This window comes from Schistocerca americana, chromosome X, assembly GCF_021461395.2.
Source record: "Schistocerca americana isolate TAMUIC-IGC-003095 chromosome X, iqSchAmer2.1, whole genome shotgun sequence".
In the NCBI taxonomy this organism is placed as follows: domain Eukaryota; kingdom Metazoa; phylum Arthropoda; class Insecta; order Orthoptera; family Acrididae; genus Schistocerca; species Schistocerca americana.
The window spans coordinates 739,341,037-739,353,779 of NC_060130.1; the positions used below are offsets into that span (position 1 = coordinate 739,341,037).

At 42.1% G+C, this 12,743-nt stretch overlaps 1 protein-coding gene across 1 annotated transcript in view; it reads left to right on the plus strand.

Annotated features, from left to right (window-relative positions):
- The window catches only part of LOC124556581 (palmitoleoyl-protein carboxylesterase NOTUM), a 325,447-nt gene that overhangs the window by 98,138 nt on the left and 214,566 nt on the right, over nt 1-12,743 (plus strand). The window contains exons 2-3 of the mRNA XM_047130546.1: nt 6,658-6,744; nt 9,901-10,035. Coding sequence (XP_046986502.1) covers nt 6,658-6,744; nt 9,901-10,035 — 222 coding nt within the window. The remainder of the gene's footprint in view (nt 1-6,657; nt 6,745-9,900; nt 10,036-12,743) is intronic.

Sequence of the window (12,743 nt, forward strand, 5' to 3'; positions counted from 1 at the left end):
AGTCACAAATTTCTTACAAAGGCAAAGCAGTGGAGTCGTCTTGTGCGTCCAACGTCCACAATAAGTGTAACTTGTCAGGGGACGATTAGGGTAAAAATATAAAAATTGACAAAAACGTTGTTGATATGGTGAGGGTTTCCCAAGGGCCCGAAAATGACTCTTCAATTATTGCTGGAAGACTTTCCATTTCTTTGACATTTCAATAAGACTGTTGGTGGAGGAAAATGCGATGGCGCTGAGGGGTGATGGTGTTTTTGATGTTGTAGCTACTGTCCTTGCGGTTCTCACCGAAACAGTGTCAGTTGCCCTGGTTATGTTACCCTTTAGCTTCTCTTTCTTTATGAATAAACTTCTCAATGTTCGGATCAGTAAAGCAGTGTGTCAGTCTGTAAGCCTTCCCACAGTTTCCGTTAGCGTGCAACACGTTATTTATTTGTTGAACAGAAATACTCACAAAAACTTTTCAAAAATGTAACAGGACAGTCGTAACACAAATGACAGTTGTGGATACAGACACAATCTAGTCTGTAATGCTGGCTGACACTTCATAGTGTAGCTGCGCTGTCGTATCATAGGGCAACACACCCGTGAAGAAGACGGACGAATCCGTAGTCACACTGACAGACGTAGCACAACCAGCCTACCGTATCACTGGGCACAGTTTTTGAGGAGCTAACAGCTAAATCTGTATTCGCACGTTGGTCGACGCAGATGAATACTATGGCCCTCGACCTTTATTTGCAGCGTTAAAAGGAGCCCCGGCAGTAAAGAGGAATAGTCAGGTGACTTCTTGTAGTTGGCCGCTTGTATAGACACCGTGGGCAGATCTTCCCTGTCACGTGAATGATAATTACGCTGGCCGGCGTATCATTTCGAGATGTAGAGGAGACTACACTCAGAATTTCTGTGTGGAATCTAAAGAAGGGAGAGATTCAGCTGTTGTTGTTGTTGTGGTCTTCAGTCCAGGGACTGATTTGATGCAGCTCTCCATGCTACTCTATCCTGTGGAAGCTTCTTCATTTCCAAGTAGCTTCTGCACCCTACATCCTTCTGAATATGCTTAGTGTATTCATCTCTTGGTCACCCTCTACGATTTTTAAAGTCTACACTGCCCACCAATACTAAATTGGTGATCCCTTGATGCCTCAGAACATGTCTCACCAACCGATCCCTTCTTCTCGTCAAGTTCTGCCACAAATTCCTCTTCTCCTCAATTCTATTCAGTACCTCCTCATTAGCTCCATGATCTACCCATCTAATTTTCAACATTCTTCTGTAGCACCACATTTCGAAAGCTTCTATTCTCTTCTTATCTAAACTATTTATCGTCTACGGTTCAAATCCTTACATGGCTACACTCCATACAAATACTTTGAGAAAAGACTGCCTGACACTTAAATCTGTACTCGATGTTAACGAATTTCTCTTCTTCAAAACGCTTTTCTGCCATTGCCAGTCAACATTTTATATCCTCCCTACTTCGACCATCATCAGTTATTTTGCTCCCCAAATAGCAAAACTCATCTACTATATAAAGTGTCTTATTTCCTAATCTAATACCCTCAGCATCACATGATTTAGTTAGACTTCATTCCACTACTCTCGTTTTGCTTTGATGGTGTTCATCATATAGCCTCCTTTCAAGACACTGTTCATTCCGTTCAACTGCTCTTCCAGGTCCTTTGCTGTCTCTGACAGAATTACAATGTCATCGGCAAACCTCAAAGTTTTTATTTCTTCTCCATGGATTTTAATTCCTACTGCAAATTTTTCCTTTTGTTTCCTTTACTGCTTGCTCAATATACAGATTGAATAACATCGGAGAGAGTCTACAAGCCTGTCTCACTCCCTTCCCAACCACTGCTTCCCTTTCGTGCCCCTCGACTCTTATAACAGGCATCTGGTTTGTGTACAAATTGTAATTAGCCTTTCGCTCCCTGTATTTGAACCCTGCCACCTTCAAAATTTGAAAGAGAGTATTCCAGTCAACATTGTCAAAAGCTTTCTCTAAGTCTACAAATGCTAGAAACGTAGGTTTGCCTTTCCTTAATCTATCTTCTAATATAAGTCGTAGGGTCAGTATTGCCTCCCGTGTTCCAATATTTATACGGAATCCAAACTGATCTTCCCCGACGTCGGCTTCTACCAGTTTTCCCATTCGTCTGTAAAGAATTCGTATTAGTATTTTGCAGCTATGACTTATTAAACTGATAGCTCGGTAATTTTCACACCTGTCAACACCTGCTTTCTTTGGGACTGGAATTATATTCTTCTTGAAGTCGGAGGGTATTTCGCCTGTCTCATACATCTTGCTCACCAGACGGTAGAGTTTTGTCAAGGCTGACTCTCCCAAGGCTGTCGGTAGTTCTAATGGAATGTTGCCTACTTCTGGGGCCTTGTTTCGACTTAGATCTTTCACTGCTCTGTCAAATTCTTCATGCAGTATCATATCTCCCAGTTCATCTTCACCTACGTCCACTTCCATTTCCATAATATCGCCCTAAAGTACGTCACTCTTGTATAGACCCTCTATATACTCCTTCCCCCTTCCTGCTTTCCCTTTAAAACAACAGCAACACTCTGTCTCACTCCACTAGACGTCTCAGTGTTTAAGACCCTCGCAGAATAAGGAGACAGATGTTACAGAGAAGTTCTGCCTATGAGGTACGGCAAAATGAGGCGAAATTCGGCTTCATGTACATAAGTTTTACAGAGATGCCAAAAGAGCGCCTGCTAACCAATTTGCGCCTACTACGGGCAAGATATTACAATGTCTCGTCAAGGACGGGAATGGTAGACTACTGCAGGTGCGAGGTCAAAATAAGAATCAATCGTTAAATCAGTATACAAAAATAACCTGTTGATAAGGAAGTGAACAGTAACAGATACTAGTGATAAGGTCGTCTGCTGACAAGAAACGATTTATAATATTCAGATAAAACACAAAAAAGTATATGTATACGTGGTACACCTTGTTTCTGGAAAATATGTTTTGTGTCAGGTTGTGCCGTTCGTATTATTAATCAACTTAATATACTAATCCAACGGTATATGACTGTATTTGCAGATGAAGATAACATCTCGATATTCCTCTTGAGCGACAGGCGAAATTAACTAAGCTGCCTTCAGCCTGGATGACATTTTACTCTTGTGACAATTCCCTCTCTGCAGAAGCTTTTCCACAAGACATACACACCTGGCCATTAAAATTGCTACACCACGAAGATGACGTGCTACAGACGCGAAATTTAACCGCCAGGAAGAAGATGCTGTCATATGCAAATGATAAGCCTTTCAGAGCATTAACACAGGGTTGGCACCAGAGGCGACACCTACAACGTGCTGACATGAGGAAAGTTTCCAACCGATTTCTCACACACAAACAGCAGTTGGCCGGCGTTGCCTGGTGAAACGTTGTTGTGATGCCTCGTGTAAGGAGGAGAAATACGTACCATCACGTTTTCGACTTTGATAAAGGTCGAATTGTAGCCTATCGCGATTGCGGTTTATCGTATCGCGACATTACTGCTCGCGTTGATCGAGATCCAATGACTGATAGCAGAATATGGAATCGGTGGGTTCAGGAGGGTAATACGAAACGCCGTGCTGGAACCAAACGGCCTCGTATCACTAGCAGTCGAGATAACAGGCATCTTATCCGCATGGCTGTAACGAATCGTGCAGCCACGTCTCGATCCCTGAGTCAACAGATCGGGACGTTTGCAAGACAACAACCATCTGCACGAACAGTTCGACGACGTTTGCTGCAGCATGGACTATCAGCTCGGAGACCATGGCTGCGGTTACCCTTGACGCTGCATCACAGACAGGAGCACCTGCGATGCTGTACTCAACGACGAACCTGGGTGCACGAATGGGAAAACGTCATTTTTTCGGATGAATCCAGGTTCTGTTTACAGCATCATGACGGTCGCATCCGTGTTTGGCGACATCGCGGTGAACGCACATTGGAAGCGTGTATTCGTCATCGTCATACTGGCGTATCACCCGGCGTGATGGTATGGGGTGCCATTGGTTACATGTCTCGGTCACGTCTTGTTCGCATTGACGGCACTTTGAATAGTGGACGTTAGATTTCAGATGCGTTACGACCCGTGGCTCTACCCTTCATTCGATCCCTGCGAGACCCTACATTTCAGCAGGATAATGCACGACCACATCTTGCAGGTCCTGTACGGGCCTTTCTGGATACAGAAAATGTTCGACTGCTGCTCTGGCCAGCACATTCTCCAGATCTCTCACCAATTGAAAACGTCTGGTCAATGGCGACGGAGCAACTGGCTCGTCACAATACGCCAGTCACCACTCTTGATGAACTGTGGTATCGTGTTGAAGCTGCATGGGTAGCTGTACCTGTATACGCCATCCAAGCTCTGACTCAATGCCCAGGTGTATCAAGACTGTTATTACGGCCAGAGGTGGTTGTTCTGGGTACTGATTTCTCAGGATCTATGCACCCAAACTGCGTGAAAATGTAATCTCATGTCAGTTCTAGTATAATATATTTGTCCGATGAATACCCGTATATCATGTGCATTTTTCTTGGTGTAGCAATTTCAATGGCCAGTAGTGTAGCTATTGTGTTTCAGACTTATTCAAGTTAACTTAAACCTTCCATAATTTAACAGCATTTGTTTTCATAGTCGTCTTACAGTAGTGGCCAAGAAAATTTAATATCAATTCACTCAGTTGTCACGTTGTAATTGTCTGCCAACCGCTTTCACCTTTACCATTTACGTTAACAGTTCAGTACACTTTATTCAGTTATTGAAAACTGGGAAGTTAGATCCATCGTATCACTGATATCGAGGTCGTCAGGGACGAAACAATAACTCAATTGGATGCGGATGGAATGCTTAAGTTGCTCCAAGGTCGCCTAAAAAGATTTAAGAGATTATGTAGACTTGCTCCGTCTGAACATGAATCCAGTCTCACAAAAAAAAAAATCTCATTGAATGATTTAGATCAGTTTATGCGATCGACTGGTATTCTAGACACAATCCTCACCCTTATAATTCAACGAGCTTACTTATGTACCATTTCTATCAGTATCTAGTAATGTAGTGTACTGCTTGCAAGATAGCGTTGCGCAAACACTATCACGTGAAAATGTGTATTGAACTAATTAATTGCAGGCCGGAGTGGCCGAGCGGCTCTAGGCGCTACAGTCTGGAACCGCGCGACCACTACGGTCGCAGGTTCGAATCCTGCCTCGGGCATGGATGTGTGTGATGTCCTTAGGTTAGTTAGGTTTAAGTAGTTCTAAGTTCTAGGGGACTGATGACCTCAGAAGTTGAGTCCCATAGTGCTCAGAGCCATTTGAACTAATTAATTAGACGATTGACTTGTACGAAGATAATTTGAGAAGTCTGGTAAAAAAAAGCAAGAAAAAATGTTTCTTTCGTAAACAGCTCACCTTACTTTTCGACATAGTCTCCTTTGAGGGATATACATTTGGTGCAGTGATCCTTCAGCTTTTCCGTCCCATCGGAAAAATAGGTTCTGTCAAAATCTGCAAAATACTCGTTAACTGCAACTATCACTTCCTCGTTTGATGAAAATTTCTTCCCAGCAAGCCAAGTTTAAAGGTAGGGATCAGAAACAAATCAGAGCCCAATTTATGTTCTTTCACTATTGTTATCGCTGATGTGTGAGATGGTGCATTACCATAGTGAGCCTTGGTCATTTTTCAGCCAACGCAAGTTTTAGACGATCCAGTAATGAAGCATAACAGGGCCCAGTTGTGGTTCCGCGTTTTGCGAAGTAATGTATGAGGTTGGGAATCCCAAAAAACAGTGTTAATCACCTTACCAGCTGACGAAATGGTCTTTTCTTCCTTCGGTGCATTTTCACCACCCTTTGTCCATTGTTTTGATTGCCGTTTTGACCATGATGTAAAATGATAGATCTAGGTTTCGTCAACAGCCACAAATAGGCGCAAAAACCCTTGCGGGTTGCGATCTAACATCTCCAGACATTGTGTTGTAACGTAGTTCTGGATACGCTTTTGGTCGACTGTGAGCAATCGTGGCACCCACCTCGCACAAAGCTTCTTCGTAAACATTTCTCCATGAAGATTATTATGCACTCGCTCAGTTGAGATGTCTACAGTCTTAGTAATTTCACTAATTTTCATTCGTCGGTCTTGCATTACCATATCACGGATTTTGTCAATAGTTTCCGTTGTGGGGACCTCAATTGGACAGTCGCAGTGTGCTTCGCCTTCGATGCTTTTACCACCACGTTTAAATTCATGAATCCAAAAGTAAATAGTCTTCAAAGATGGTTCAGAGTCTGCTTGAACTTCATCCAGTTATGTTTTGATTTGTGCGGCAGTCCAATCGTTCAAATGAATATGTTCAATCACAGCACGAAACTCGGTTTTCTCCATTTTTAATCACAGCCGACACACTGACCAATTGAGACGGCTGTCAACAGTGAAATGCACGCTATGCAGTTTTGAAATTCTTTATGCGATCTTTGGAAAATACAAGTATATATATCCACTTATAGTTCATAAATTAGAATACGTTTTTGTTGTAATTTTCATGTTTAATTGTGTTTTTGGGGTGTTTTCAAGATCAGCTCCTTCTTTCGTTTAAGATACTACTACCATATCGCATTCTTTTGTTCCAGAGCCATCAATATAGCAAAAACAGTAAGCCTGTACGAGACGGGTTACACATGGCTTGTGAGAAGAGAGGCTGCTTCTGGACAAATGTGGTAAGCCAACCTGTAAAAGTTTTGTTTAATAAATAGTTCAGAAGTTAAAAATTCACAAGGTTTTCCTGACTGTACGAGAATCATGATTCATCATCATGTGGATTAAGTAGATTAATCAGTAAAGAGGAATTATCTGCTGACAAACTAAATTTGTTACGTCAAAAACAGTTCACTGACATAAGATGAAAGCAGTTATCGTCAAGTCTCTGTTATTTTTACATATATTTATTTATCCTAGAACGTAAATATAGAGTAACAGTAGTAAAAAAATTTTTGCCATACTGAACTGAAAATAATTAAAATTTTAAGACATCTACTTTTAATGCTACGAAATTTAACGTGATTTGCTTCTCAAAAAAAGTAGAGTCGCATATGTTCTTTAAAATTTGGTATCAAGGGAATATTAGAAAGGGAGCTGACTCCACGCTATTGGCAGCACCACCTCCACGATCGATATCACCGATAGGGGGCGTCTTGTTGGTTACCATCCATTGTAATGACGTCGACATTAACGAAGTCTCGTTTTAATGCTATATCACACTTTATCACTACAATGTTTCACATCTACACAGATGTGTGTTTTAATATGAGTATCCTTGCATAAACATGCTACATCTGATGATAGCATAGATTCTTCAATTGCAGCTATTGTGAAGTATATCGCAGAAGGCACTTTCCATTTTACCGTACATTACATTTCCTTCCCATTGTTTCCACGGATGAATCACAGGTAAAATGACTGTTGCGGCCCTGTGTCTGTATTAAAATCTTATTTGCGCAATCCATACGCTAGAAATGTATGAGAGACCGCAGGATATTAGTAGATTACGCATTGGAACTTGGTTTTTCATAGACTGTAAGTAGATTTTCGAGAAATGTTCTGCATCTGTTCCCTGTCAGTTCATGAACCTCAGCATTCCTCTGATATTGTTTCAGAAATCCAACAAATTTTCACCGTCCTTTTATGTAGCTGGCCATTATCTTTTAACAAACTTTAGGGCAAGTGTCATCAAAGTTATAGTATACGCTGTACTAGTATCCTCATACGTAAACGAACTGCCGTTTCCCAATACGTTATGAACGTATTGCTAGAGTCAGTAACCAGTTTTCGGTCTTGCGAAAGTCATAACAGACCTAAAGCTAACATAAGACCAAAAGAAACACAGTGATGATGTGGAAACATTCAGGATAAAACCATGTATAACTGAAATTAGCGAATTCAGTGGACACACAAGTAGAAAGCACATCTCGTCTCCACATTTACATGCACACGCCAAAGCTCCAAATAAAACAAATTTTGTCGTGAGGTGGTTATGATATGGGTTCATACAGGAGAGCCACCGGCAAGTTTAAATATATTCCCATTTGTGTCTTGCTAGATCTGTGACGAATTTGTAGCGTTGTGTCGTCGTGGTGATCATAAAATAATATTAATTGAGGACGTTTAATGAAAAGCATGTATAATGGTCTATATAAAAATATCTACATATAGTTCGCAGCACCACCTGTGACTTACTTTTTCACTGATAACCAACTGATTACTTTGTGTTGATTAATAACTAAATCTAGTATTGGACAGGAGTTTGTTACCGCAAAAATCCATTATGACACCAGAACTAAAAGTCTCCCACAAATCCATCAGAATTCTAATGTTGATTTACCAAGCAATCAGATCCATGGGTACATGTGTTTTCAACTACTTGTGACACTCTATTACATTTCTTGTGAGAAACATAGGGCAATTTAAGAGTTAATGAAATAGCTTTCTACTGACTTCCTCATTGTAATCCATTGCAGACTATCAATTCTCTAAACTAATGTTAAAATGATGTAACCTTCTTTTTCCTTGTAATAGGATATAATCTTTTATGTTATAATATTTCTTAACTAAGTCACTCTGTTGTGTTGTGCTTAAATAAAATGTCCAGCTCTGAATTTGTTCCACAGCCCAGAAACTCCTCTCCGTTGTATATACGAAGTATGATTTACATAATCGAATTTGAAGTCCTCCTAAATAAAACGGCGCACTTAAAAATAGAATAGAATAGATAGATAGTGTCGGAAGTTCCATGCGGCTTTTCGCGGATGATGCTGTAGTATACAGAGAAGTTGCAGCATTAGAAAATTGTAGCGAAATGCAGGAAGATCTGCAGCGGATAGGCACTTGGTGCAGGGAGTGGCAACTGACCCTTAACATAGACAAATGTAATGTATTGCGAATACATAGAAAGAAGGATCCATTATTGTATGATTATATGATAGCGGAACAAACACTGGTAGCAGTTACTTCTGTAAAATATCTGGGAGTATGCGTGCGGAACGATTTGAAGTGGAATGATCATATAAAATTAATTGTTGGTAAAGCGGGTACCAGGTTGAGATTCATTGGGAGAGTGCTTAGAAAATGTAGTCCATCAACAAAGGCGGTGGCTTACAAAACACTCGTTCGACCTATACTTGAGTATTGCTCATCAGTGTGGGATCCGTACCAGATCGGTTTGACGGAGGAGATAGAGAAGATCCAAAGAAGAGCGGCGCGTTTCGTCACAGGGTTATTTGGTAACCGTGATAGCGTTACGGAGATGTTTAATAAACTCAAGTGGCAGACTCTGCAAGAGAGGCGCTCTGCATCGCGGTGTAGCTTGCTCGCCAGGTTTCGAGAGGGTGCGTTTCTGGATGAGGTATCGAATATATTGCTTCCCCCTACTTATACCTCCCGAGGAGATCACGAATGTAAAATTAGAGAGATTAGAGCGCGCACGGAGGCTTTCAGACAGTCGTTCTTCCCGCGAACCATACGCGACTGGAACAGGAAAGGGAGGTAATGACAGTGGCACGTAAAGTGCCCTCTGCCACACACCGTTGGGTGGCTTGCGGAGTATAAATGTAGATGTAGATGTAGATGTAGAACGCTGTCACAATAAATTCTGGTGATATCTGATAAAGAATGTTTAGAGCATCCCAATTTTGGTAATATTTTTACTTATTACTTTCTCCTATAAAGAACTGTGTTCTCATAATGTCTTCTCGTAATCGAGACATCTGAAACGAAATTGGTGTCCTTAGACGTACGATATTTGGGTCATTTAAGTTAAAAGAAACGTTCGCGATACAGCGTTAATATGCACCTCCAGATTTCGCGACTTCCTTTTGCAGCTCTCCATCCTGCTCGTCGCCGCAGGCTGCAACGCCGACGAAGCTTCTGGAGCGACGAACAGCGTCACAGTCACGTCCAACTTCGTTCCATTCTACAGCCACCCTCATATCCACGCCGTGCAGAGATTACTGAAGGTAACTCCTCTCTTATTATAAGCACCACATTAACTACAGTTCGTTTGATTGCTGTTGCTGATTTTGATATTCAACGAATTATCATTTTGCAGCCTATCAGCGGAAAGGTCAAACTCGTTGTTGGATCAATCATCTTAATTCTTACTCCTATTACAAGAATTCAGTTAACAATATCAAATCTCTGCCTAAGGCTGTTGCTACACTTTTAATTTTAGAGATTTCAGTGTGTTTGCAGTATCGAAAAATATGTCACATCACCCATAGACACCCATGAGAGTCAGGAGGAGACGTATATGGTTTGAGGGGTGATACTAGTGGTGATTCTGAACAAAAACCTCCTAATAAACATATGCCCTTTTCTTAACCGTTTCCGGGTAAACCAATGAAAACAACTAGGAACGGGAAGCGTGTAGCGTTGTGCTTACTGGCTGGTTCAAATGGCTCTGAGTACTATGCGACTTAACTTCTGAGGTCATCAGTCGCCTAGAACTTAGAACTAATTAAACCTAACTAACCTAAGGACATCACACACATCCATGCCCGAGGCAGGATTCGAACCTGCGACCGTAGCGGTCACGCGGTTCCAGACTGAAGCGCCTTTAACCGCACGGCCACACCGGCCGGCGTTGTGCTTACTAACCGTGTCAGTACGCAGTTCACTTGTGCATGGTGCAGTTGTTTACCTCATGTCTCAGTCCGACATTGTTCGTCGAAGTGCACGGTACTACAGTGTTGTACGTCAACGAATACAGTTTTGTGCAGTGAAAATGCCACGGATCTTCTCACATGCAGAGTATGCTGACACGGTGTTTGTCTATGGTTTGTCCAATGGGAATTCAAGAGCTGCTGTGAGAGAATACCAACAACGATTTCCGAATCGCAGAGTGCCAGATAGCAGGGTGTTTCACGGATTGCGTGAGCGTGGTACGCTTCCCAGCGCAAATGTCGTCACTGAACGTCCCGTGCAACAACCTCTTAATGAAGTTGAGAACATTCTTCAAGTAGTGGAACGCAACCCTACTAGTAGCACTAGAAGAATTGCTGCCCAACTTGATATTCCACAAACACGAGTGATACGCGCAGTACACGAGTACGGTCTGTATCCCTTTCATCGGCAGAGTCTAAAACATCTCCATGAAGGAGATGCTGCCCCCGGCAAGAATTCTGTCAATGGATCATTGCCAATGAGCGATTAATTCCACGTATTCTGTTCACTGATGAGTCAACATTTACCCGCAACGGAATCCATAACACGCGCAACTCTCATGTATGGGCAAATGAAAATGTGCACGCTACTGTGGAAACGAATTTTCAACGACGTTTCTCAGTCAGCGTGTGGTGCGGTATTATTGATTGCGGTATTATTGGTATTGGATTACTGTTTGTGGGGATGGTTGGAGAGCGACGTCTACAAGCGCAGAGTGGCCACAAGAGAGGAAATTCTCGCTCCTATTTTACATGTTTATGGTTCAAATGGCTCTGAGTACTATGGGACTTAACGTGTGAGGTCATCAGCCCCCTAGAACTTAGAACTACTTAAACCTAACTAACCTAAGGACATCATACACATCCATGCCCGAGGCAGGATTCGAACTTGCGACCGTAGCGCCAGTTGTTTTAGATAACCGTCTTACTGGGACACGGTATCTTGAGTTTTTTCAAAATGTGTTACCAGAATACAAGGAGGATATCACAAAGATACTATTAAATAGAAAGAAATCAGTAGTCTCACACACAGAAGAACCTATAAATGAACAGCATGTAACCAGTTAAATATATTTTAGTTTTCTCTTTTTTCAATACGTGTTCTTTTTTCTGTTGAAACGTTCCACATCGTAGCGTTTACCGTCAGTATGATTTACTGAACATGTAACTAACTAATTACCTAATCTTTGTTAGGCCGGCCGGTGTGGCCGAGCGGTTCTAGGCGCTTCAGTCTGGAACCGCACGACCGCTACGGTCGCAGGTTCGAATCCTGCCTCGGGCATGGATGTGTGTGATGTCCTTAGGTTAGTTAGGTTTAAGTAGTTTTAAGTTCTAGGAGACTGATGACCTCAGATGCTAAGTCCCATAGTGCTCAGAGCCATTTGAACCATTTTAGAGATCGACAACAGACGAGTCATATGTCTCTCATTGTTGACCAAAAAACATCACAAGTCTTGTTTGAAATGGGTGCAGCAAAGGAGCATCGTAAGTGAATCATGGAAGTAGGAAACTATTTTCCTACTCAGAAAAATCAGGGTTTTTAAGGTCGCTTTACTTCCGATGATGTGCGTTTTCCAGGAAAACAGCTACTCGACGAATGCTGATGTTGAGTAAGTGTTTACAGAGACAGACAGCAAGGGTAACTAGTCCCCTATTCAGCCCCAAGGACAGAAGAAGTGTACCCAATCTGTCTGTGTATAGAATAAATTCTGTGTGCAAGTGTTCTAAATGTTTGCGTATAGTGTGTCTGAGGTGGAACATGGGAAGCAGTATGGTATTCATCTAATGGGATGTGCGAAACTAGCTAAAAGCCACATCCAGGGTGACCGGCACGCCAACCCCTCGCCGTTAATCCCCCGGACGGATTCGATCAGGGGCTGGCACATCTACCCTTCCCGAAAGCGGTTGCGTTAACACACCCGGATACCCGGGCGGGTCGATAGATGTACAAAGAAATGTATTCAGGCATTTAGGCAGGCAGTGATAGAAGCATTCCACGGCGT